The following is a 27,828-nucleotide window of genomic DNA, read 5'->3' as shown; positions in this document are numbered from 1 at the left end:
CCTTTAAAACAAACACCTTAAATATATATTTATGTACACACAGAGGGGTTAAAGCTGCACTGTATGGCAGCTACCAGTCACATGTGGCAGTTAAAATTAATTGAAATAATATAAGATTAAAATATTTCTCAGTTGCACTAGTTACATTTCAAGTGCTCTGTAGCCCCATGTATTGGACAGCTCTGTATTGGACAGCACACATAAAGAACAATTTCATCATTGCAGAAATTTCTGTTGGGCAGTGATGGATTAGAGTATCCACTACAGTAGTGAATAAATAGTTGTAGTTTTGGGGAATTAGCCATTTTAGTCTCCCCAGGTTTCAAACTTTAGAGACACCATGATTGTTATTGTACAAAGTGTGTATTCTGATGCTAGAGTCATTTAATATTAGGGAAGTAAGATTAGCTTGTCACTTTGACAGCTTTTCTTTTACGTATGTTTAAAAGGTAAATCAGGTTTTGAATTATCATGCCTTCCATGTATAGTTTTTCTAAAAATATAAGTTGCTTTATTGTAGCCTAAATTTTTCTTGATATTTTACATTAATTGCTTCTGTTGCTGTAATTTGTTTGATTTTGTTTCAAGTCTCTTTGGACATTTCTAATCTTCTTAAGCATTTGTAGATCTCTTTCACTTTTATACTTCTAATTAGTTATATTCATTATTATAGAAGTCAATTTTTAGCTGGTCATTTATATGGTTGTATAAAGAAAAATGAGTAAATTTTCTTGTGATTGTAGAGGTAGTTTATAAAACTAAAAATAATTAAATTTTTTTAAAGAGTGAGGGCTGATGCACATTTTAAAAATGAAATGTCCAGTGAAGGAGAATTATCTGTATGAAACCGATATTTTTTTTTAAGGGAGGCAGTTCTTACCTATTTATTCTTTTAGATTGGCATTACTTAATCCTTTGTGGGTCAAGGACAAATTTTAAGAAATGCAGTGAAAATTGCATGAAAGCGAGTAACCCTCACCAAGGAGTCTGCACCAGTGTTCCCATGTGTGCATGTGCATATGCACTGTTTTTCATGCAGTTTAGGGGTTCTCAAACTCCTTGAAGCCTTTGGTCCTGCATTTGGTACTTGGATGTCAAATTACTAACTCCTATTGCTAGGCAACCTTTAGAATCCTTTTGTCAGGTTTCAAAACCGATCATTCTGGAATTTTTTTTTTTTTTTTTTTTTCTGTACGTGGGCCTCTCACTGTTGTGGCCTCTCCCGTTACGGAGCACAGGCTCCGGACGCGCAGGCTCAGTGGCCATGGCTCACAGGCCCAGCCGCTCCGCAGCATGTGGGATCTTCCCGGACCGGGGCATGAACCCGTGTCCCCTGCATCAGCAGGTGGACTCTCAACCACTGCGCCACCAGGGAAGCCCCATACTGGAATTTTATTGGAATTGTATTCATCCTATAAATTGTTGGGGAAAAATTAACATCTTCCTAGTAATCAGTTTTTCCAACTAGAAATACCTATTTTTCCATTTATGTCTTGATTTATACTTTTTTAAGTAAGACTTATTTTCTTTGGGTAGTATTATATTTCTTTTTAGATTTATTTGTAGAAGTATATTTTTGTTGCTATTTTGATTGGGATCTTTTCTGCCATTGTATTTTCTTACTGTTTATTGCGGTATACAGAGACTGTTGATTTTGTTCTTCATTTGAAGATTTTAATTCTATTGTTGTATTTGTTTTCTAAGTATTCTAAGTATACTTTGGTTTCCTATAGTAAAGTTTATTTAAAAAAATATGTTCCCTCTATTTAACGAAAACATAGCAAATACTATATGCTAGGCACTATTGTAAGAACTTTTCAGATATGGACCCCTATAGCTCATTAAATGTTTATGGCAGTTCTGTGAGGTAGATACTATTACTATCCTTATTTTATAGGTTAGGAAACTGAGTTACCAAGAGGTTAAGTGACTTGCCCAGGGACACATGGCTAGTGGTAGAACTGGGCGGTGAATCTAAACAGTCAACTGCAGAATTTGTGCTCTTACATATGACACAGTTGTATGACAGGGATATTTTGGGTAGAGAGTAGTATATCAGCATTATTGGAGTAGGAAGAGATTAGCAATAAGGTATATCTTTTAGGTTAGGAAGCTGTAGCAGTAGTCCAAGCAGGAGGTAACAAAGGCAGTGGGAATGGAAAGGAGAAGGTTTTATTTTACAGATGAGTTCAAGCTCAGGCTTTGTTAGCAGATCTACATTTCTCACAGTACTTCCTTTATATATTTTGAATGGAGGCTTTAGACCAATGCAGACTATGTAGTTATAAACGTATGCAGATTGATATGTTTTATTTATAAGGTTCATATTGAGTTTCAAAAGTAATATTTTTAAAAATAGAAAATATAGATATTTGTCTCCTTTTGGTACCAAGTTACCATATGACAAGATAGAATATACATTTGGGAAAATTATCATAGTATTCCTTAAAATAGTAGTTTAAGGATATTTTGAATGACTAAATTTGGAGTTATTTCCTTTGTGCACAGTTTTTTTGGAACATATATGCTGCATAGAATGAAGTATACCTCTTAATTTGTACCGGTTTACTTGTTTGAATAATTGTAAGAAGAAAGCTTATAGACTCTAGACTTATTTTCCTAGTAATGCTCTGAAAACATAGGGTAATATAATATACATATATATATATATATTTGAATACAATTGCTTAAATAGCTTATCATACCATTGCCATCATTGGGGTTTCTGAGAGAGCTTCCAGTGATTACTGATCTTCCCTGACAGAGTTCTAACTAAAATGGATCCGACAACTAAATTACACCATTAGACAGACTTAATAAATCTATTCAAATATGAGACTTTAACAGGGCAGGCCTTTCACGGATAGACTATGCCTTGGGAATAGCAGTTGGAAATGGTTGCTCGCTGTGGGAAGCTTACTCCCAAGAGGAAGAAGGATTGAGCAGAATTATGCATGCCTAGTTTTATAATATCTAGATTAACTAGACAGATAATTTGTGTCCTTTCCTCTGGGAAGAATTAAGTAGAGACAGTGAGAGACATATCTTATACTAAGCGAATGTGAAAGGAAGCATCAGGAGTGGGGAAGATTTGATCCCGCTGCCTCCCCCCCAAACATTCCTTAGTATTTTCTTTACCCACTGAGCTCAACCATCAAGCCTGTGATCTATCAGGGTGGATGTGGAGCTCTTGAGGGAGGAGAGGTTAGCTGTCTGTTTGGGTAATCTTGTTCTGACTTTGAGGCTGCCTTTCCAATCCCAGCCATTGTTCCTTTGGCTATTATATGGGAGCATCTATAGGTAGTTTGGATTTTTACCCCCAGAAATTTCTAAAATGGGTCAAAATAGTACACCAGTATCAGCTTTAAGAAAGTGTTATGCTCAATTCTGAAAATTTATTCTTTTCTGTTTCTGACACCACATTATGTTCAGTCAGGTTGTCTATTGGAATTTCAAAAGTTCATCAGTGAGATTAGATTATGGCATTAAAATACTCTGAAATACTCTAATAGTAGATTACATAAAGACACAGCTGGATTTAAAGTCCAAATGTGATAAAAGTCCAGAGGACCTAGAGAACTGAAGTCCCAAGTCACATTCTCTTATCTGAGTTAGAAGTTCAAAGAAATTAATGTTCTTTTTAATTTTGTAAATATTTTGATTGAATGAGAGGGTATGAATTCTAGATAGTTTTAAAATTCTTTTAGCCATGGCAGTTTGGACTGTCTGTCACAGGAATGGGTAGAGTTTCTTTGTGATCTCAGAAGTTATATTATTTGAATTTCAGATCTCTTATGTGCCTGAATTCTAAAAGTGTACAAAAGGTTAATAATACATATAAGTTTATCACAGCTTTGACCCTCAATTACCAAATTTGGAGAAACCCCTCCCCCCAAACTCAAGCCATTCCCACTGCCAGGGACAGTGATCTCAGGCACAATAATATTCTCAGAACCATGTACTTCGTTTTATCAAGGGTCATGGCAGAAACTCAGTGAAAGCTGAATGAAAGAGAATGGACTGATATTAGTCTCCCCAGGATGCCAGTTGTCTTGATTATCTTACCTATGGACCTGAAATCAGTTGAGAGAAATCTCCAAGTAAGGAGTTAATTTTGGCCTGGTGCATTTGTGACTTCTAGGGGGGAAGAAACCCAAAATGTACATTTCTTAAAAGTTTTTCCTCTTTTGAACACTATGAATTGAGTATGGGCTCTGTTTACTGATATTACACATACCCTTGCTGTTAGCAGAATTGTCAGTGACTGGTTCTACTGACTGTTGCAGAGCTCAGGTCTAGGAAATATGCTTCCTAGGTATTTCACCCCAAGTATGTTTTTATTGGAGAATCACCATCACCTGAGTGAACCTGTCTTTATCTTCTTGAGTCTATATACTTTAGAGGCCTACTAAGGATTAATGCCTTTACTATGTGTTCCTCATTGTTTTTTGAATGGCATGTTAATTTTATTAATTTAATAGATATACGGTTGACTCTTGAACAACACTAATTTGAACCATGAGGGTCCACTTATAAGCAGATTTTTTTTTCAATAAGTATGTACTACAGTAGTACTACATAATCTGTGGTTGGTTGAATCTTTGGATGCAAAACTGCAGGTATGAAGGGCCAACTGTAAAGTTATATGCAGATTTTTTTGCTAACATATCTTGAGCACTTTTTGCATTTACTAAAGCATTCTTCTAAAACACTTATTTTAATATTTGTAAAATTTGTCATATATAGATATGCCACAATTTATAACTATAAATTTATAAATGATTATCAAAATACAAGGGATCTGAAGGATCACAATCCCAGAAACATACATATTGTCATTCACCAGTGATTTCAGATATTGTACTTTTTAGTTCCAAATTTTCAATATGGTTCCTTTCATAGTTTTATTTCCTGCTGAGATTACTTATGTGGTGCTTTATTATGACCATATTTTCCCTTAAATCATTAAACATGTTTAAAATAGCTATTTCACAGTCCTCTGATACTTTAAAATTTGAGTCATCTTGAGTTTGGTTTCTTTTGACTGCTTTGTCTCTTTATTTTTGGTTACATTTTCCTGTTTCTTCACAGATCTAGTAATTTCTAGTTGTATACTAGACATTTTGGGAGACTGAATTCTGTCAGCTTCCTCTGAAAGAGTGTTGGTTTTTGTTGTTAATAGTTAATTTGGCTGACTCTAAACTTTGTCTCTTGTTTTGTGCAACAGCTGAAACTGCTCAGTTCTTTTAGCCTCTATCTGTTCAGGAATAAGGAGAAAGTTGTAGTTACATTGGAGCAAGGAAGGGATAGAATACATATTGAAAGCTAAAGTCAGAGAATTAACCTTCATAAGGGCCATTTTGGTAGAGTGCTGGAGGTAAAAGCCTGATTAGAGTGGATTTAAGAGAGAATGGCAGGAGAAAAACTTGTACTGGTATAGGGCGTTTTTTAAGCAGGGCTTGGCAGATGTAGTCTCAGTTACTGCTACTTCTCTACTTGTTCTTCTCCTTCTTCCTTTACCCTTTCTTTCTTCTTTCTTCTTCATAACATGTTAAAAATATAAAACCCTTTGTAGGCTCACAGGCCATAAAAAAACCAGCACAGGCTGAATCTGGCCCATAGGCCATAGTTTGCTGACCCCAGGTTTAAAGAGACAACTCTTTCCGTGAGTTATGTTGTATAGAAAGAGGAGAGTAAGGGGGTGGGGGGAGGTAGGGAGTAAAGAGTTTTTTCTTTCTTTTTATTGAGGTGGGGGAAAGAACAGCATTTTTACAAGTCAGTTTGATTTAGCCAATAGAAAAGTGGGATGGGGTGGAATTTACAGTACAAGAAAGACAGAATTAGTGGAACAATCCCTTTGAGTTGAGACCCTGGGCCCAAGCAAAGGAGTTAGCTAGGAGCATGGACAGTTAATTCTTGGTAATTAAAAAGAAAATTAAATGGTTTTGAGGGTTTTTTTTTCCCTTCTTTATCTGTTGCTTAGGATAGGTGTAGAACCAGTAACTTTGATGGGGCAGTTTTAATTTTCACATATTCTTTTTCAAGAAACAGTTTGAATTAATTGTGAAGATAAATTGAAATACTTTCAGTAAGTAACAAAATGTGTTTTTCTTCTGAGGTCAAAAATATTTGATTACTGTATAGTTTATTGTGTCTATCTTGAAATTAACATCACTTTATTTTTTTCCTTCAAAGTGCTATGTATGGATGCAAAGATCAATTTTGATTCTAATTCAGCTTATCGCCAGAAGAAAATCTTTGACCTACAGGACTGGACCCAGGAAGATGAAAGGGACAAAGATGCAGCTAAGGCAGATCTCAACTACATTGGCCTAGATGGAAATATAGGCTGTCTAGGTACCACCTGTTTTTATGTTAAGAGTTGGATTGGCTAAGCTTAATTTATTTTCTTTGTTTGTTGCTTATACAAATCATTTTCCCTTCTTGATAGTAAATGGTGCTGGTTTGGCAATGGCCACAATGGATATAATAAAGCTTCATGGAGGGACTCCAGCCAACTTTCTTGATGTTGGTGGTGGTGCCACAGTCCATCAAGTAACAGAAGCATTTAAACTTATCACTTCAGATAAAAAGGTAGGGGCAGAACTTATGTTTTAGAATTTGAATGGAGAGAAGTAACTTGATTAATTAGTAAATGTGGTCGTTATAGTAGTTGAGCGTTAAAGTTCAAAAGTCCTCAATAGTTTGGAAAAGTTTGCTGAAATCAATAAAATAAAAGTTAGCAAGAAAGAAAGATAAACTTTCTCATTGTGATTTAGAAAACAAGGTGAAGAAATACTGGATGGTATTAGATAATACTATAAACGGTAGTGATTTGGCATGAGAACCCATTACTATAGAAAAAATTTTGGAGCTGTTAGTTAATAAAAAAGCCAGAAATCTGGAAAGTCTGTAAAGCTAAAAAGAAAATAAAAATCATCTTTAATTCTATCCAGACATAGCTTTTGTTACTATTGATTTGATTTATTTTCTTTAAGACTTGTTAATGCTTATATATTTCACACATACACTCATACACATTGCATATGTATCATTCTAGAAACAGCTTTATTAAGATATAATTCATGGGGCTTCCCTGGTGGCGCAGTGGTTAAGAATCTGCCTGCCAATGCAGGGGACACGGGTTCAAGCCCTTATCCGGGAAGATCCCACATGCTGCGGAGCAACCAAGCCCGTGTGCCACAACTACTGAGCCTGCACTCTAGAGCCCGCACGCCACAACTACTGAGCCCGTGTGCCACAACTACTGAAGCCTGTGCACCTAGAGCCCATGCTCTGCAACAAGAGAAGCCACCGCAAGGAGAAGGCTGTGCACCACAAGGAAGAGTAGCCCCCGCTCACCGCAACTAGAGAAAGCCCACACGCAGCAACGAAGACCCAGTGCAGCCAAAAATAAATGAATAAAATAAATAAAAATAAACCAAAAAAACCCCCAAAAACCTGGCTTCCAAAAAATATATATATATATAATTCACATGCCATATATTTCACCCATTCATATATATATCTTTCAATACACACATTTTGAGTCTTTTTTTGCTAACATCTCTTGAGCACTTTTTGTGTAAAGTATTATTCTAAAACACTCATTGTAATGTTTGCATAATCTGTCATATATAGATATGCCATAATTTATAGTTACGAATTTATAAATGATTATCAGAATACAAGAGATGTGAAGCATTGTGATCCAAGAAACAGACATATTATCATTCGTCAGGTATTTTTTTTTTTTTTTTTTTTTTAAATTTCATTTATTTATTTATTTTTGGCTGTGCTGGGTCTTCTTTTCTGTGCGTGGGCTTTCTCTAGTTGCGGCGAGCGGGGGCCACTCTTCATCGCGGTGCGCGGGCCTCTCACTGCCGCGGCCTCTCTTGTTGCGGAGCACAAGCTCCAGACGCGCAGGCTCAGTAGTTGTGGCTCACGGGCCCAGCCGCTCCACAGCATGTGGGATCTTCCCGGACCGGGGCACGAACCCGTGTCCCCTGCATTGGCAGGCAGACGCTCAACCACTGCGCCACCAGGGAAACCCATCGTCAGGTATTTTTTTAAGGAATATATCTACTGTGTGACCAATGTGGGTTTTTGTTTGTTTTTTTTTTTTTTGCGGTACGCGGGCCTCTCACCGCTGCGGCCCCTCCCGCCGCGGAGCACAGGCTCCAGACGCGCAGGCCCAGCGGCCACGGCCCACGGGCCCAGCCACTCCGCGGCATGTGGGATCCTCCCGGACCGGGACACGAACCTGTGTCCCCTGCATCGGCAGGCGGACTCCCAACCACTGCGCCTCCAGGGAAGCCCCAATGTGGGTTTTTTTAAGGCTTATGGAAATAAGATAATGGCCTTCATGTAACTAGTCTTACTGAATTTAGACTGAGAATTTGTCATTGGTAGGGATCAAGATACCTTGAACTGTGTTGAGAATTGAATGAGTTGGGCAAGGGGAAGGAAATGTGCAGAGGCATGGGGTCCAGAGAGGGCCACTGTGTTCATGGATTGGTAAGATGCTTATGCATAAAGATATAGCATTATTGGGATGAATGATAAGGAGTAATGTTGGCAAATTGAGACCCAGGTTGTGAAGATCCCTGTATCTATAGCTAAGGAGTTTTGAATTTAATACTTCTACCCCAGCACATTTACAAATACATATATCAACTCCTTACCTTTTTGTTTTTTTATTTTTAAAAAAGAAGTTAATTCTGCTAGTAAAGGGTGAAATGGGGAATAGGGAGACACTGGCAGGAGATATCAATTTGGTTATTATACCTGCTTGTTGGGAAGGATGAAGAGGTGCATAACAAAGGCAGTGTCAGTAAGAATAAAGCAATGAAACCTACACTGCTGGATAGAATCCTTAAGTTCATTTTTTTCCTTTTTGGCCGTGGCATGGGGAGGGATTGGTTAGGAGTTCTGGCTGCAGAGAATCATTGGTTGGTGATATCTTTTGTGCTGTCAGAAGCAAAGTAAAGAAATTTGGTATTTTTGAATGAATGTGTTAAGTTTGCCCTGTGGTGATTATACCTGGTAGATAGTTGTAAAGATATTCTTCCTATAATGGTCAGATGTGTATTTGAGAGTCCTCAGTATATTGAGAAAAGCTGAAGTGTTAGGCGTTGGTGATATGACTCATGCAAGTGATTTGAGGAAACCAAGAATGGAACCTGGCTCCTCCCACCCAGTGCTGAAGGATTGAATAAGGAAGGAAGACCCTATAAAAGAGAGAGAGAACAAACTGACAGTGATGGTTGCAGATCAGGAGAGAGTGGTGACATCGAAGGCCAGGGTGAAGAGTTCTGGGAAGTAAGGGAATGGGCAGTAGTGTTAGATGCTGAAAGAGAGGAGAGGGGGACAGAGGCCAGGCTGCAGTGGGTTGAGTTGTGATTGGGAGTTGAGGGTGTGGAGCCATACAGGAGAGTTACTCTTTCGGTGGTGGGGTCTGAGGAGGCACAGAAGGACGTAGTGCTCGCAGTTGAGTGGAGGTCGGCTTGAGAAGAGCTGTGCAGTGTATGCGTGTTTGTGTAGAAGACCAAGAAGATGGGTTGTTTCTAGCTGGAGAAGAGATTTGAAGATAAAGAAGAGAGTGAATATAGCTAAAGGAGTGGAGACCTGGAGGAGACACAGTACAGTAATTAGTGATGAGGTTAGTTTTGGAGAGGAGGTTACTCCTTAAGGTATTACTGGAAAAGGAAGATCATATGCTAGAAGTTAGAGAGTTTGAAGTGGGATAGGAGGCTCATGAAGAAGGTTGAAAGGTATGAGTCAAACTATTGCTGATGAATCATTATTATACTGCTCTTCAGGTTATGCTCGTGTTTCACAGGTTTGGTGTTTGGTTTTGTTTTTTCCCACTCTTTTACTTTTCTTGAAGTTGGAATGGATAAACTAATAGGCTGGAATCATGCATTATTTGAATGGGGACGCAGGTAGACTGGGTATGAGAGAGGAGTGGCTATGAGGAAGCTGAGTGTGCCCACGACAGTGTCATTGGTTTGCTCAGCTGTGGCTTCTAGGCTCTATAGTGAAGCATGCCAGATTGGAGGAGAGCTGATAGACTGGTTGATTAGGAAGGGGTTGAGGGACTAGAGACTTTAAAAGATTGGATTTGATAGAGTTAGAGATGAAAGGCGTTAAGTGAAAGGAGAGGAGGTTGAGCAAGAGTGGGATTTAGACATTTGATATTGTAGAGACATTCATTCTGGTCAGGTCAAGGATTTGTCCTTGGTAGTAATCAGTTGATATGGACTGGAGGTAAAAGTGACATGGTAGAGCTCCAGTCACTTTGAGGCTCAAGTGCTAGATGATGCCTGTGGTGCGTACTGTAGCTATCCCACATGCGGCGGGAGGGGGTGAGATGGGAGGGTGCCAGAGTCCACTGTGAATTCTGTTCCATTATGAATTCTAGACCTTTATTTCTTGAAGTATAGAAATAATAGTGGTAAAGATAAGGGATGCTTAGCATAAATCAGTGTGTCTCAACTTTTTTCCTGTCATGGCATTCACAGAAAGTAACATTTCAGTGGGGAATGGGAGGTACATGGAGAAGGTTGCTTGTTGTCAGAGGCCACTGGCTCAAGGTGCCAGCCGTCCCAGAACCTTCCTAATTGCTCTAAGGCAGCGGTCCCCAATCTTTTTGGCACCAGGGACCGGTTTCGTGGAAGACAGTTCTTCCACGGACGGGGTGGGGGTGGGGGATGGTTCAGGCGGTAACGCGAGCGATGGGGAGCAGTGGGAAGCGATGGGGAGCGGTGGGGAGCGATGGGGAGCGGTGGGGAGCAATGGGGAGCAATGGGGAGCGGCAGATGAAGCTTCGCTCCCTCACCTGCCGCTCACCTCTTGCTGTGCGGCCCAGTTCCTAAGAGGGCATGGACCGCTACCGGTCTGTGGCCCAGGGCTTGGGGACCCCTGCTCTAAGGGGTGAGGGGAACAATATCTTGGTGTGTCTATAACCCATTTCTATCTCACTGGTTGCGAAGTTCTAGTGTAGCTGAATAAACTAAGCCTCTTTTTAAAAAACAAATAAGGTTTTTTTCTAAAGGATAGAAGAACAGCGATTCAGACTATCGGTGTGATGATGAAAGAATGCCAACCCAAATAGGCCCTGGGGTTTAGATGTGATGTGTAGCCAGGAGTGTCCATCCATACAGATGTTGAGTAATTTTGAGGGCCTGGTTTGTGTGAAGAGTTGGTAGAGTTGATGGGGAAAAATGAAGAGATGATAGTTAATGAGGACTAAATTGGAGATCTTACATATGATGTTGTCTTACAACATGGTCTGGGTTAGTAATGTTGGTAATGACTATGCTTAATAGGAAACAAGAAAATGGAATCAGGAGGTCTTGTTAATATGTGACAGGAGAGAAGAGACTGTGAGCCAGGTGTTGAAATTACCCAAGGAGGGGAAATAAGTTTTGCTAGGTGGTGGACTGCACATACTTCAGTGATGAGAGCTGCATGCAGAGAGTATGGCTGTTTGGTCTGAAAATGTTTCCATGAAGTTAACTTTTATCATAAGGCACAGATACTAGTGTTTTCTTGGGAAGGAAGGAAAAACAGTCATTCCTTTAAAATTTTAATCTAAAACATTTTATTGGCAGGTACTGTCTATTCTGGTCAACATCTTCGGAGGAATCATGCGGTGTGATGTTATTGCACAGGGTATAGTCATGGCAGTAAAGGATTTGGAAATTAAAATACCTATTGTGGTACGGTTACAAGGTAAGTGTAAAAGGATCTTGCAGTTGTTCTGTGAACTCTAATTGCTTAAAAGTTCATAATTCCAAGGGGTTTGGTTCATTTAGTTTTAAATTTAGTTTTAAATAGCTGTATATTTTTTTAACATCTTTATTGGAGTATAACTGCTTTACGATGGTGTGTTAGTTTCTGTTCTATCACGAAGTGAATCATCTATACGAATACATATATCCCCATATCCCCTCCTTCTTGCATCTCCCTCCCACCCTCCCTATCCCACCTCTCTAGGTGGTCACAAAGCACCGAGCTGATCTCCCTGTGCTATGTGGCTGCTTCCCACTAGCTATCTTTTATACATTTGGTAATGTATATATGTCCATGCCACCCTCTCACTTTGTCCCAATAGCTGTATTTTTAAAATGAGAGTATAGTAGGGAATTTTTAAAACGTGGGTTAAAAAATTCTAACATTGGAGCAAAATTGTTCATAGTTTTGCTTGCTATAAGTTGATACATTATTTATTTGTTGTACGTATCTTGAATTTTGACTTGTCTGAATTACCATTAATGTGGTACGGCAAAGTATTTCACAAGGTAACTCCAGGTTTTTATAGTATTTGGTTTAGAAGCATTTGTATTAAATGACCAAAGTTAGTTGAAATTTCATATTTGTAAATGTATATTGTGACAAACATTTTAAATGATTTTGTGTAGGTATTTAAAATGTCTATATTTGCATAAATCATTTCCAGGTACACGAGTTGATGATGCTAAGGCACTGATAGCGGACAGTGGACTTAAAATTCTTGCTTGTGATGACTTGGATGAAGCTGCTAAAATGGTAAACAGGTTATGTTGATCTGAGGATAAATTTGCAGTGTATGAAAGATTTATAAACATTTAGATTCTAAAATGAACCAGCTAATATTGCTAATAATGAGTGTTTCAGCTAAACACTAGGAGTATTGAACCCCATATACCTATCACCCATCTTAAACAATTACCAGTTCATGCTCAGTCATGTCTCATCTTATTCTTACCTACTTCCTTCCTTGCCCATGATTATTTTGAAGCAAATCCCAGATATTATATTATTTCATGCTTATCATCATGTATCTGTAAAAGATAAAGGTATTGATGATATAAAGGGATTATTATTACTTGTTTCAGATGGGATAGTGGTATTATGTTTATGTTTTATAAAAAAAGAATTGAGTCAGTGTTGAAATTTCCCTGATTCTCTTAAATATTTTTTGCCTAGGTTCTTTGTTAGAATTAGGATCAAAAGTCTATGCTTGCAGTTGGTTAATATATCACTAAATTTCTTTTTATAGATTCTCCCTTGCCTCTTTTTTTATTCTTAACTTTATTTGTTGAAAAAACCAGGCTGATGGTCTTGTAGTGTTTCCTGTAGTCTGGATTTTAATTATTGTATTCATGGGGTGTCATTTAACATGTTCCTCTGCTCCTGTATTTCCTGTAAACTGGTAGTTCAATCAATAGGTTTGATCATATATGTATTTGATTTTGAGGAGTGGGGAGCAAGAATATTTTATGGTTAATTTTGTGTAATTCCATAAGGAGGTATATAAATGTCAGATAACTTCTCTTTTTGTAATACTAGCAGTCATTGACATTCATAACTTAGATCCAATATTTTATTTATGCAAAGTGGTGATTTTCTAACTCTGTGATTATTTATTATATAGCATACTTATAAAAAGCAAAACTTTCTTGTATCAACTATTTGTTGGCATGAAGTACATTTTTCATAGAAAAAGCAGGATACTTACTTAATTCTTTGGTTTTATTGATCAGTTTTCAAAATAATGGGTTTGTTCCATTATGGCCTACTAAAGTGACCCAGGCTTTTTTGTTTCTTAGTTTTTGTTTTTAGGTGTGTGTGTTGCATGCACGCATGTATGCACATGCTATTTTGAACTCATGGATTTAAATATATTTGATGTGGTTCAGTCCATTTTAGTTATTTTTATTAATGCGTAGATTATCTCATCTTTGGTCAGTGGGAACCTCTTCAGGTTGACTCCTGAGTCCTTCCTACATGCCCTGTGATATGCTTTCTGATATGATGAGATTTTTCAGGCTCATCTTTACATTTCTTGCTGCAGACCTGGAATCAGCCAGATGGTGTTTAGACAGCACAATTTAAGCTTTAAGGGTGCTTACAACTATTGGGTTGTTCATTGTTTCTAGATATTTTTAAGTGGCAAATCTAGGAAAATATGTATTTTTTAAAGAGATAAATACATGAGTACATAACTTCCAATATTTCCAATGCAAATCCAAGGTACAGTTTTTTTTTCTTATCTGATATCTGTTTCTCTTTTTTCCCATTCTGTAGTAACATAAATATTCCTTTGCTTTGTCCCTCAATACAGACATGACAGTTTTAGAATAATAATACCAACAATATGACTGCTGAAAGTAGTTCAAGACTTGTATGTGCAGTTCTTTTTGTCCTTTGAAGTATTTCCCATAATTTGCTGGATTTTAAAATTCACATGAAACGGTTCTCTGTTTTATCCCACCTTTGATGCACGGTTAGCTTCATTGATTTATTTTAAAGGAATTGCTTAAAAATTTTTTTGTTATAATATTTCCAAAGTCAAACTGTAAAACAAGGTATACTTAGAGAATCTAGCCTTTATACCTACTCTTGTTTGTTCCTTCCCCATAGGTAACCAGTTTTTTGGTTTTCTTAGGATTTTTTTGTTCGTCTTTTCACTTTTTAAAAAACAAGCAAATAATGTATGTGTGTATATATAGATGTATGTATACATATATCTCTCCGCTTTCCCACATTATATGATGGTAACATGTATTTTACCTCATTTCTTTTACTTAACACTATATCTTGGTGCACACTCCCTAGTAGATACAGAGATGTTTTTAAATGAGAACTTCTGATTCTTTCCCACCTATGTTTATAGACATTTCACAGAATACTCTTTGGGGCTATATGGTTTAATCAGTAACTAGGCTTTTGAGATTTGCTTTGTTAATGTGATATCTTTTCATAAGAATAATAAAGGTCTTATTTCCTTCTTTAGGACATAATTTGGGAAAAAACTTAGCTAGTAAATAAAATTCAACTGCAGTTTAGAGACAGAGGAATTTACACTCAGTCTTGAGTTTAAATTAAGATTTTGAGCAAGGGAATGAGAAAGTGTTTCAGAAAGCCTGTTTTGACTTTGAGATGTGGAGTCAATTGTTGAAGGGAAGAGTGAAGGACAGTAGGAGTCTGGCTAGTGTAATAAATAGATGTGAGGTGAAGGTAATGGATAGGTTAGAACTTTTCTCTGAAAATATGCTTGTTTGCAATGAGAGCCTGAATTAAGAAAAGCTTTCTGGACATGGAGAGAAAGGAGAAGAATCAATAGGAGCTTGATCAATTAGACCATGAAAAATAAAGTGAACAATTGATTTTCGTTGTGTCTGTAGTCCTTCTCTACTGAGTAGGAGGTTATGGAAGTCATGACAATATTAATAATATGAATATTAGCAACTGCTACCATTTATAATTTATTGTGCATGCAATGCTAAGCCTTTTTTTTTCTTCACATATTATCTTATTTAATACAAGTTTGGTGAAATAATCTCCATTTTTATAGATGAGGAAACAGAGTTTAGATAAATTAACTTACTCAGGATCATGTATCGTAAGCATCAGAGTGGGATCTGAACTCAAGGTGTCTAACTTTAAAACCTTCTCTTAACTACCCTGCTGGGGAGGAGAGAAGCTAAATCTGTTGTTTGGTTTTAGATATGTTTAATTTGTATATGTTGTATGGTACCAGCTGGATATTCCCAGACAGATTATAGAGAGAGCATTGGAATTCAGCTTGATAATTGTTAACTTACTGACAGAAAGTAAAATACTAACTCCTAAACCCAAGCTCCTATCCCAACATTGTAAGTTAAGATTATTTACATTTCTTAAAAGATTTATTTATTTATTTATGGCCGCACTGCGAGGCTTGCGGGATTTTAGCTCCCCGACTAGAGATTAAACTGGGGCCCGGCAGTGAAAGCGCCGAGTCCTAACCACTGGACCACTAGGGAATCGCTTTTATTTAGATGTGCTTTACGTTCTGTAGTATCCAGCTAAGACAGTCACTGTTTCTATCTTTAAAGATAAAGGCAGAAGATCTAAATAGACATTTCTCCAAAGAAGACATACAGATGGCCAACAGGCACATGAAAAAATGCTCAACATCACTAATTATTAGAGAAATGCAAATAAAAACTACAGTGAGTTATCACCTCACACTGGACAGAATGGCCAGTCTGTATTTTAGTCTACAAATAACAAATGCTGGAGAGGGTGTGGAGAGAAGGGAACCCTCCTACACTGTTGGTGGGAATGTAAATTGGTGCAGCCACTATGGAGAACAGTATGGAGGTTCCTCAAAAAACTAAAAACAGAACTACCATATGATCCAGCAATCCCACTCCTGGGCACATATCCGGAGAAAACCATAATTGGAAAAGATACATGCACCCCTATGGTCATAGCAGCGTTATTTACAATAGCCAAGACATGGAAGCAGCCTAAATGTCCATCAACAGATGAGTGGATAAAGAAGATGTAGTATATATATGCAATTGAATACTACTCAGCCATAAAAAAGAATGAAATAATGCCATTTGCAACAACATGGATGGACCTAGAGATCATCATTCTAAGTGAAGTAAGTCAGAAAGAGAAAGACAAATACCATACGATATCACTTATATGTGGAATCTAAAATATGACACAAATGAACTTATTTACAAAACAGAAACAGACTCACAGACATAGAAAACAAACTTAGGGTTACCAAAGGGGAAAGGGAGTTGGGGAGGGATAAATTAGGAGTTGGGGATTAACAGATACAAACTACTATATATAAAAAAATAACCAACAAGGACCTACTGTATAGCACAGGGAACTCTATTCAATATCTATAAGGGATACAGAATCACTTTGCTGTACACCTGAAACTAACACAACTTGTAAATCAACTATAATTTTAAAAAAAGGAAAAAAATATAGATAAAATTTAGGCAGTGATGAAGAGATATATACATATATCAGATATGTATCTATTTAATACCTTCTGATATTATGTATATGAATAAAGTCCAGTGTGGGTTATGGTGTGGGTTGTGAACAGTGTTAGATTTGACTATCCTTCAAGAGTGGCAAATGCTTATAAGACTGTGAAGTGATTTATAACAATGTCAGAATAGCCCAGATATTTTAAATGAAAAAGACTGAACATGCAATTAATTTTACATTGACCAATCGTTCTGATTCTGTGTTTTTATGAAAATAGAGACAAAGCTTGTTTTTTTCCTTTCAGGTTGTAAAGCTCTCTGAGATAGTGACCTTAGCCAAGCAAGCCCAGGTGGATGTGAAATTTCAGTTGCCAATCTGATTTGAGAACCCAGTGGTTGGCTGAAGATGTTAAATGTGTTATAATTGTTAAAAATACTGAGTTCTGTATTATTATTGTTCCTTTTCTCTTTAGTGTGTGAAGATTGTAATTACCGTCTAGGCACAAAAACTTTTAAAAGCATTTGGTCTGCATTTAATTCTGTACAGAATGGGCTGTTTGTATAAAGAATGTGTAATGCAGTTATCTAGTTTGTTTTGTTGCAGCTTTCTTTCTCAGTTTTGCAGAATGTCACTTGCAATATGCCAGTTTATTGTTGGGTACAGCATTCTTCATTGATAAGAGTCTTATGAATGAAATAAATATGAAGACAAAGCTTTATTCTTTAGTGTCAGAAATGTATTATATCTAATAACTTGTTTCATTAGTAGAGCAGTGTATTAAAACAATGTTTATATAAGAAGTGTCTATCTTCAACACCAAATACCTAACTAAATATATCAGTCACTATTTATAAACAGACCTTTCAAACACTCCCCAGAATATTCTTTTAAGTATTTCAGGAAAGTAACTTGTGAATTATTTGAGCATTGTTTTAATCATTACAGAACATTGATATCTGCAAGTCCTCATGATCTTGTGGTATTGAGAAGAACCTGTAGGTTTGTATCATGTAAGGATATATTTACAAAGGACCTTGGCAGACAAAATTAACAATGTCAATTTAAATTAATAAAAAATCTCCCAATGTGATTTGCATTAATGTTTTTTTTTTCTTTCTTAAGTAAACACAGTGAAGGTGATGTGTTTATCATTGCACTAAACACCTCTCAGGAACTGATTTGTAGATCATGTACTGGGGCATGATATTACATATTATAAAGCGATCTACAGATATTTCAGTTGAATTCTACTGTTTATGTGTGTGCCATCTGGTACCTTCTCGAAAAAGTCCACATTGTCTTTTGTGTCCCAATTTGTGTATATATGTGTGTGTGTGTGTGTATGTATATATGTACATGTCCATCTTTTCTTCATTGCATAGAACAGTTGATATTTAACTATTAACAATGTTCAGACCATGTGATAATAACAGTGTAAGTACCATGGAAGGAAATACCAGCCAAGCAGTAGACTATGTATGTAAACATACTGGTGAATTTGAGAACTTACACCTATTTCTTAAAACGTGATCTCTCTCTCTCTCCCTCTCTCCCTCCCTCTCTCCCTCCCTCTCTCTCTCTCTCTCTCTCTCTCTCTCTCTCACACACACACACACACACACACACACACACACACCACACACACACACACACACACACACACAATGAGAGGCCGCATAGCATAATTGATTATGAGCGCAGAATTTGAAAGTGAATCTGGTTTGAATCTTGGCTCCACTACTTACTAGCTATATAAGTTGGGCAAGTTTCTAAATTTCACTGTACCTCAGTTTCCTCAAGCTCCTTTCTCATCTTCACTAGAATTATTTAGAGGGGAGAGGGAGACAAAGAGAGAGGCAAAGAGAGAGAGGCAAAGAGAGGCAAAGAGAGAGAGGGAGGGAAATTATATAGAGAACACATGAAATATATATATATTGAAACCAACTATATGTATATCATATGATTATATATTGGTCTGTCTTCCCTGCCTATACATTAAAAGACTAAGAGCCATTAAACCATTTAAAATTGTGATAAAGTTATAATTAAAAGTCCAAGTCTTTACCTTTTAATTAAAAAAAAATCGTTCTAAAGAATGCCAGCCAGCGATTAGCTCAGAAGATATTGGCATTTGTATTGGTTGGGTCTCGTCAGGAATTAAAGAAAATACTTGGTATTTCAGAGAGGATGTAATGCCAGTGTTCTAGTTATCTATTCTTGCATAATACATTATCCCCAAATTTAGTGATTTTCAAACAACAAAATTTTAATCTTATCATTTCTATGTGTCAGAAAAATGGAAGCAGTTCAGCTGGGTGGTAGTTCTGGTGATGCAGTTATTTACAAGTTTGAGTACTACTCCCAAGATGGCCCCCACACATGGCTGTTAACCTCAGTTTCTCCCTGTGCCCGCCTATCCTCGGGGCTGATTGAGTGTCCTTGTGATAGGGCAGTTGGCTCCCTCCAGAGCAAGTGATCCAAGGGAACAAGAAGGAAGCTACAATTCCTTCTGTGTTCTAATCTCAGATACTTGTGTTCTCCTCTCGTTCTCATTTCTGCCAAACTCTATTAGAAATGAATCACTAAGTCCAGGCCCCAAGAAGAGGGGAATTCAGCTCCATTCTTTTTTTTTTTTAATATCGTTATTGGAATATAATTGCTTTACAATGGTGTGTTAGTTTCTGCTTTATAACAGGGTGAATCAGCTATAGATATACATATATCCCCATATGTCTTCCCTCATGGGTCTCCCTCCCGTCCACCCTCCCTATCCCACCCCTCTAGGTGGTCACAAAGCACCAAGCTGATTTCCCTGTGCTATGCGGATGCTTCCCGCTAGCTATCGCTTTTACATTTGGTAGTGTATATATGTCCATGCCACTCTCTCACTTTGTCCCAGCTTACCCGTCCCCCTCCCCGTGTCCTCAAGTCCATTCTCTAGTAGATCTGTGTCTTTTTTCCCATCCTGTCTCTAGGTTCTTCATGACCATTTTTCATTTTTTTTTTAGATTCCATATATATGTGTTAGCATACGGTATTTGTTTTTCTCTTTCTGACTTACTTCACTCTGTATGACAGACTCTAGGTCCATCCACCTCACTACAAATAACTCAATTACGTTTCATTTTATGGCTGTGTAATATTCCATTGTATATACGGGCCACATCTTCTTTATCCAATCATCTGTCGATGGACACTTAGGTTGCTTCCATGTCCTAGCTATTGTAGATAGAGCTGCAGTGAACATTGCGGTACATGACTCTTTCAGAATTATGGTTTTCTCAGGGTATATGCCCAGTATATATTTTTAAGCAACCTCCATACTGTTCTCCATAGTGGCTGTATCAATTTACATTCCCAGCAACAGTGCAAGAGGGTTCCCTTTTCTTTACACCCTCTCCAGCATTTATTATTTGTAGATTTTTTGATGATGGCCATTCTGAATAGTGTGAGGTGATACTGTAGATTTGATTTGCATTTCTCTAATGATAGTGATGTTGAGCATCCTTTCATGTGTGTGTTGGCAATCTATATCTTCTTTGGAGAAATGTCTCTTTAGGTCTTCTGCCCATTTTTGGATTGGGTTGTTTGTTTTTTTTGATATTGAGCTGCATGAGCTGCTTGCAACTTTTGGAGATTAATCCTTTGTCAGTTGCTTCATTTGAAAATATTATCTCCCATTCTGAGGGTTGTCTTTTCATCTTGTTTATGTTTTCCTTTGCTGTGCAAAAACTTTTAAGTTTCATTAGGTCCCATTCGTTTATTTTTGTTTTTATTTCCATTGCTGTAGGAAGTGGGTCAAAAAGGATCTTGCTGTGATTTATGTTGTGGACTGTTCTGCCTATGTTTTCCTCTAAGCGTTTTATAGTGTCTGGCCTTACATTTAGATCTTTAAACCATTTTGAGTTTATTTCTGTGTATGTTATTAGGGAGTGTTCTAATTTCATTCTTTTAAATGTAGCTGTCCAGTTTTCCCAGCAACATTTATTAAAGAGGCTGTCTTTTCTCCATTGTATATTCTTGCCTCCTTTATCAGAGATAAGGTGACCATATATGCATGGGTTTATCTCTGAGCTTTCTATCCTGTTCCATTGATCAATATTTCTTTTTCTGTGCCAGTACCATACTGTCTTGATTACTGTAGCTTTGTAGTATAGGCTGAAGTCAGGGAGCCTGATTCCTCCAGCTCCGCTTTTCTTTCTCAAGATTGCTTTGGCTATTCGGGGTCTTCTGTGTTTCCATACAAATTGTAAAATTTTTTGTTTTAGTTCTGTGAAAAATGCCATTGGTAATTTGATAGAGATTGCATTGAATCTGTAGATTGCTTGGGTAGTATAGTCATTTTCACAATGTTGATTCTTCTAATCCAAGAACATGGTGTATCTCTCCATCTATTTGTATCACCTTTAATTTCTTTCATCAATGTCTTATAGTTCTCTGCATACAGGTCTTTTGTCTCCTTAGGTAGGTTTATTCCTAATTATTTTATTCTTTTTCTTGCAGTGGTAAATGGAAGGGTTTCCTTAATTTCTCTTTCACATTATTCATCATTAGTGTATAGGAATGCAAGAGATTTTCTGTGCATTAATGTTGTATTCTGCTACTTTACCAAATTCATTGTTTAGCTCTAGTAGTTTTCTGGTAGCATCTTTAGGATTCTCTATGTATAGTGTCATGTCATCTGCAAACAGTGACAGCTTTACTTCTTCTTTTCCGATTTGGATTCCTTTTATTTCTTTTTCTTCTCTGACTGCTGTGGCTAAAACTTCCAAAACAGTGTTTAATAATAGTGGTGAGAGTGGGCAACCTTGTCTTGTTCCTGATCTTAGAGGAAATGGTTTCAGTTTTTCACCATTGAGGATGATGTTGGCTGTGGGTTTGTTGTATATGGCCTTTATTATGTTGAGATAAGTTCCCTCTATGCCTACTTTCTGGAGGGTTTTTATCATAAATGGGTGTTGAATTTTGTCGAAAGCTTTTTCTGCATCTATTGAGATCATATGGTTTTTATTCTTCAGTTTGTTAGTATGGTGTATCACATTGATTGATTTGCGTATATTGAAGAATCCTTGCATTTCTGGGATAAACCCCACTTGATCATGGTGTATGATCCTTTTAATGTGCTGTTGGATTCTGTTTGCTAGTATTTTGTTGAGGATTTTTGCATCTATGTTCATCAGTGATATTGGCCTGTCGTTTTCTTTCTTTGTGACATCTTAGTCTGGTTTTGGCATCAGGGTGACGGTGGCCTCGTAGAATGAGTTTGGGAGTGTTCTTCCCTCTGCTATATTTTGGAAGAGTTTGAGAAGGATAGGTGTTAGCTCTTCTCTAAACGTTTGATAGAATTCACCTGTGAATCCATCTGGTCCTGGGCTTTTGTTTGTTGGAAGTTTTTAAATCACAGTTTCAATTTCAGTGCTTGTGATTGGTCTGTTTATATTTTGTTTCTTCCTGGTTCAGTTTTGGAAGGTTGTACTTTTCTAACAATGTGTCCATTTCTTCCAGGTTGTCCATTTTATTGGCATATAGTTGCTTGTAGTAATCTCTCATGATCCTTTGTATTCCTGCAGTGTCAGTTGTTACTTCTCCTTTTTCATTTCTAGTTCTATTGATTTGAGTCTTCTCCCTTTTTTTCTTGATGAGTCTGGCTAATGGTTTATCAATTTAGTTTATCTTCTCAACGAACCAGCTTTTAGTTTTATTGATCTTTGCAATTGTTTCCTTCATTTCTTTTTCATTTATTTCTGATCTGATCTTTATGATTTCTTTCCTTCTGCTAACTTTGGGGTTTTTTTGTTCTTCTTTCTCTAATTGCTTTAGGTGTAAGGTTAGATTGTTTATTTGAGATGTTTCTTGTTTCTTAAGGTAGGATTGTATTTCTATAAACTTCCCTCTTAGAACTGCTCTTGCTGCATCCCATAGGTTTTTGGTCATCGTGTTTTCATTGTTATTTGTTTCTAGGTATTTTTTGATTTCCTCTTTGATTTCTTCAGTGATCTCTTGGTTATTAAGTAGTATATTGTTTAGCCTCCGTGTGTTTGTAGTTTTTACAGATGTTTTCCTGTAATTGAAGTCTAGTCTCATAGCGCTGTGGTCGGAAAAGATACTTGATACGATTTCAGTTTTCTTAAATGTATCAAGGCTTGATTTGTGACCCAAGATATGATCTATCCTGGAGAATGTTCCATGAGCACTTGAGAAGAAAGTGTATTCTGCTGGTTTTGGATGGAATGTCCTATAAATATCAATTAAGTCAATCTTGTTTAATGTATCATTTAAAGCTTGTGTTTCCTTATTTATTTTCATTTTGCATGATCTGTCCATTGGTGAAAGTGGGGTGTTAAAGTCCCCTACTATGATTGTGTTACTGTCGATTTCCCCTTTTATGGCTGTTAGCATTTGCCTTATGTATTGAGGTGCTCTTATGTTGGGTGCATAAATATTTACAATTGTTATATCTTCCTCTTAGATTGATCCCTTGATCATTATGTAGTGTCCTTCTTTGTCTCTTGTAATAGTCTTCTTTGTTTTAAAGTCTGTTTTGTCTGATATGAGAATTGCTACTCCAGCTTTCTTTTGATTTCCATTTGCATGGAATATCTTCTTCTATCTCCTCACTTTCAGTCTGTATGTGTCCCTATGTCTCAAGTGGGTCTCTTGTAGACAGCATATGTACGGGTCATTTTTTTGTATCCATTCAGCCAGTCTGTGTCTTTTGGTTGGAGTATTTAATACATTTATATTTAAGGTAATTATCGATATGGATGTTCCTTTTACCATTTTCTTAATTGTTTTGGGTTTGTTATTGTAGGTGTTTCCCTTCTCTTGTGTTTCCTGCTAGAGGAGTTCCTTTAGCATTTGTTGTGAAGTTGGTTTGGTGGTGCTGAATTCTCTTAGCTTTTGCTTGTCTGTAAAGTTTTTAATTTCTCCATTGAATCTGAATGAGATCATTGCTGGGTAATCTTTTTTTTTTTTTTTTTGCGGTACGCGGGCCTCTCACTGTTGTGGTCTTTCCCGTTGCGGAGCACAGGCTCCAGATGCGCAGGCTCAGCGGCCATGTCTCACGGGCCCAGCCGCTCCGTGACATGTGGGATCTTCCCGGACCGGGGCACGAACCCGTGTCCCCTGCATCGGCAGGCGGACTCTCAACCACTGCGCCACCAGGGAAGCCCAGGTAGAGTAATCTTGGTTGTAGGTTTTTCCGTTTCATCACTTTAAATATGTCCTGCCACTCACTTCTGGCTTGCAAAGTTTCTGCTGAAAAATCAGCTGTTTACCTTATGGGGATTCCCTTGTATGTTATTTGTTGTTTTTTTCCTTGATGCTTGTAATATTTTTTCTCTGTATTTAATTTTTGATAGTTTGATTAATATGTGTCTTGGCGTGTTTCTCCTTGGATTTATCCCATATGGGACTCGACGCTTCCTGGAGGTTTGACTATTTCCTTTCCCATATTAGGGAAGTTTTCAACTATAATCTCTTCAAGTATTTTCTCAGTCTGTCTTTGCCTCTTCTTCATCTAGGACCCCTATAATTCAAATGTTGGTGCGTTTAATGTTGTCCCAGTGGTCTCTGAGACTGTCAAGTCTTTTCATTGTTGTTTCTTTATTCTGCTCTGTGGTAGATATTTCCACTACTTTAACTTCCAGGTCACTTCTCCATTCCTCTGCCTCAGTTATTCTGCTATTGATTCCTCCTAGAGAATTTTTCATTTCATTTATTGTGTTGTTTATCATTGTTTTTTCTTTAGTTCTTCTAAGTCCTTGTTAAACATTTCTTGTATTTTCTCTGTTCTGTTTCCAAGATTTTTGATCATCTTTACTGTCATTATTCTGAATTCTTTTTCAGGTAGACTGCCTATTTCCTCTTCATATGTTTGATCTTGTGGGTGTTTACCTTGCTCCTTCATCTGTTGTGTGTTTCTCTGTCTTCTCATTTTGCTTAACTTACTGTGTTTGGGGTCTGCTTTGCGCAGGCTGCAGGTTCGTAGTTCCTGTTGTTTTTGGTGTCTGCCCCCAGTGGCTAAGATTGGTTCAGTGGGTTGTGTAGGCTTCCTGGTGGAGGGGACTAGTGCCTTTGTTCTGGCGGATGAAGCTGGATCTTGTCTTTCTGGTGGGCAGGACCGCGTCTGGTGGTGTGTTTTGGGGTGTCTATGACCTTACTATGATTTTAGGCAGCCTCTCTGCCAATGGGTGGGGTTGTGTTCCTGTCTTGCTAGTTGTTTGGCCTAGGGCATCCAGCACTGTAGCTTGGTGCTTGTTGAGTGGAGCTGGGTCTTGGCGTTGAGATGGAGATCTCTGGGAGAGTTTCGCTGTTTGATATTACGTGGAGCTGCGAGCTCTCTGGTGGACCAATGTCCTGAACTCAGCTCTCCCACCTCAGAGGCACAGGCCTGATGCCTGGCCGGAGCACCAAGACCTTGTCATCCACACGGCTCAGAATAAAAGGGAGAAAAAATAAAATAATAATTATTATTAAGAATAAAAAAATTTTTTAAGTAATAAAAAAAAGAAGAGAGCAACCACACCTAAAAACAAATCCACCAATGATAACAAGCACTAAAAAGTATACTAAAAGAAAAAAAATAGAACCCTAGGAAAATGGTAAAAGCAAAGCTATACAGACAGATCACACACAGAAGCATACACATACACGCAAAAAGAGAAAAAGGAAAAAATATATATATATCGTTGCTCCTAAAGTCCACCTCCTCAATTTGGGATGACTCATTGTCTATTCATGTATTCCACAGATGCAGGGTACATCCAGTTGATTGTGGAGCTTTAATCCGCTGCTTCTGAGGCTGCTGGGAGGGATTTCCCTTTCTCTGTTCGCACAGCTCCTGGGGTTCAGCTTTGGATTTGGCCCCGCCTCTGCGTGTAGGTCGCCGGAGGGCGTCTGTTCTTCGCTCAGACAGGACGGGGTTAAAGGAGCAGCTGATTCGGGGGCTCTGGCTCACTTAGGCCTGGGGGGAGGGAGGGGTACGGATGCAGGGCGAGCCTGAGGCGGCAGAGGCGGCGTGACGTTGCACCAGCCTGGGGCGCGCTGTGTGTTCTCCCGGGGAAGTTGTCCCTGGATCACGGGACCCTGTCAGTGGCGGGTGCACAGGCTCCCGGGAGGGGAGGTGTGGACAGTGACCTGTGCTTGCACACAGGCTTCTTGGTGGTTGCAGCAGCAGCCTTAGCATCCCATGCCCGTCTCTGGGGTCCGCGCTGATAGCCGCGGCTCGCGCCCGTCTCTGGAGCTCCTTTAAGCGGCGCTCTTAATCCCCTCTCCTCACGCACCAGGAAACAAAGAGGGAAGAAAAAGTCTCTTGCCTCTTCGGCAGCTCGACCTTTTCCCGGACTCCCTCCCGGCTAGCCGTGGCGCACTAGCCCCCTTCAGGCTGTGTTCACGTCGCCAACCCCAGTCCTCTCGCCGCGCTCCGACCGAAGCCCGAGCCTCAGCTCCTAGCCCCGCCCGCCCCGGCAGGTGAGCAGACAAGCCTCTCGGGCTGGTGAGTGCTGGTCGGCACCGATCCTCTGTGCGGGAATCTCGCCGCTTTGCCCTCCGCACCCCTGTTGCTACGCTCTCCTCCGCGGCTCCGAAGCTTCCCCCTCCGCCACCCGCAGTCTCCGCCCGCGAAGGGGCTTCCTAGTGTGTGGGAACCTTTCCTCCTTCACAGCTCCCTCCCACTGGTGCAGGTCCCGTCCCTATTCTTTCGTCTCTATTTATTCTTTTTTCTTTTGCCCTACCCAGGTATGTGGGGAGTTTCTTGCCTTTTGGGAGGTCTGAGGTCTTCTGCCAGCGTTCAGTAGGTGTTCTGTAGGGGTTGTTCCACATGTAGATGTATTTCTGATGTATTTATGGGGAGGAAGGTGATCTCCACGTCTTATTCTTCTGCCATCTTGAAGCTCCTCCCAGCTCCATTCTTGAAGGGGGAAGTATCAGGGCGTTTATTGACATATTTTAGAACCACCACAACTCCTGCTGGCTGCTGAAAGCAAACAGTGCATGATGAGTTCACTCAGAGATTAGTAGCTGCTAGGACTGAGGTAGTAATGAGAATCTAGGAGCTTGGAAGAGTTCTGATGCTCAGACCACTGAGAGGGAGAGGGCCGTGGCTGCTGATGTTCAAACCCTGCTTTAACTGGTGGACCCGGAGCGATTGATAGTATCAGTTACTGCTGAGAAGTCAGGTAACGGGACAAAAACTGTCTAGTGGAATTGAAACAGGCTACAACTAATCTTGGTAAGAATGATTATAATGTAATGGTGGGGAAGGAAGTCTGTTCTGTGGAGAAGGGAAGAGTTGAAACAACTGGCTGGTGGCTACTTATACACCCTTCTACCTCATCCCCCCAAGCACACATAGAGACACACCTCAGCCATATCGTGGGTTTGGTTCTAGAAGACTGCAATAAAGCAAATATCCAATAAAGGGAGTCACAAACGTTTTGGTTTCCCAGTGCGTATAGAAGTTATGCTCATCCTATACTGTCGTCTATTAAGTGTGCAATGGCATTGTATCTAAAAAAACAGCATACATACCTTCGTTAACATGTCTTTATTGCTAAAAAATGCAAACCATCTTCTGAGCCTTCAGTGAGTCATATTAGTGACATCAGAGATCACTGATCACAACAGATCACCATAACAAATCAAATAAAAATGAAGAAGTTTGAAATATTGCAAGAATTCCAAAATGTGACACAGAGACACTAAGTAAGCAAATGCTGTTGGAAAAATGGCACCGGTAGGCAAGGATGCCACAAACTTTCAACTTGTAAAAAACAGCATCTGTGAAGCACAATAAAGTCAAGTGTAGTAAAACGCAGTGTGCCTGTATACCCATGAATATTCTTTATACCGTCTTGATGCTTCCTTCCCTACAGCTCTACCTGCTTCATGGGGAGAAACCTACTTCAACACCTAAATTCTCCAAGTTACAATTGAGTAGATCCATATAAATGTCTCCAGTTTCTACATAGAATATAACCAACTTTGACTATTACATCAACTTTATAGCTACAGAACCTAGGACAGTAAGCCCAATAGATACTGGTGCTTTGTAGC

At 38.6% G+C, this 27,828-nt stretch overlaps 1 protein-coding gene across 3 annotated transcripts in view; it reads left to right on the top strand.

Annotated features, from left to right (window-relative positions):
* The window catches only part of SUCLA2 (succinate-CoA ligase ADP-forming subunit beta), a 48,551-nt gene extending 30,688 nt beyond the window's left edge, over positions 1 to 17,863 (top strand). For all 3 annotated transcript variants that reach the window (XM_027116281.1, XM_027116282.1, XM_027116283.1), the window contains 5 exons: positions 6,196 to 6,357; positions 6,452 to 6,594; positions 11,616 to 11,736; positions 12,464 to 12,552; positions 17,078 to 17,863. In XM_027116281.1, the coding sequence (XP_026972082.1) occupies positions 6,196 to 6,357; positions 6,452 to 6,594; positions 11,616 to 11,736; positions 12,464 to 12,552; positions 17,078 to 17,152 (590 nt within the window). In that variant the 3' untranslated portion in view covers positions 17,153 to 17,863. The remainder of the gene's footprint in view (positions 1 to 6,195; positions 6,358 to 6,451; positions 6,595 to 11,615; positions 11,737 to 12,463; positions 12,553 to 17,077) is intronic.
* The last annotated feature ends 9,965 nt before the right edge of the window (positions 17,864 to 27,828 follow it).

The sequence above is a fragment of the Aethalodelphis obliquidens genome, unplaced genomic scaffold (genome assembly GCF_003676395.1).
Source record: "Aethalodelphis obliquidens isolate GAN/ISIS:26980383/991018 unplaced genomic scaffold, ASM367639v1 scaffold16, whole genome shotgun sequence".
NCBI classification, from domain to species: Eukaryota; Metazoa; Chordata; class Mammalia; order Artiodactyla; family Delphinidae; genus Aethalodelphis; species Aethalodelphis obliquidens.
Note: the sequence above shows the minus strand (reverse complement) of the source record. Positions and strands in the feature narration are given on the sequence as shown.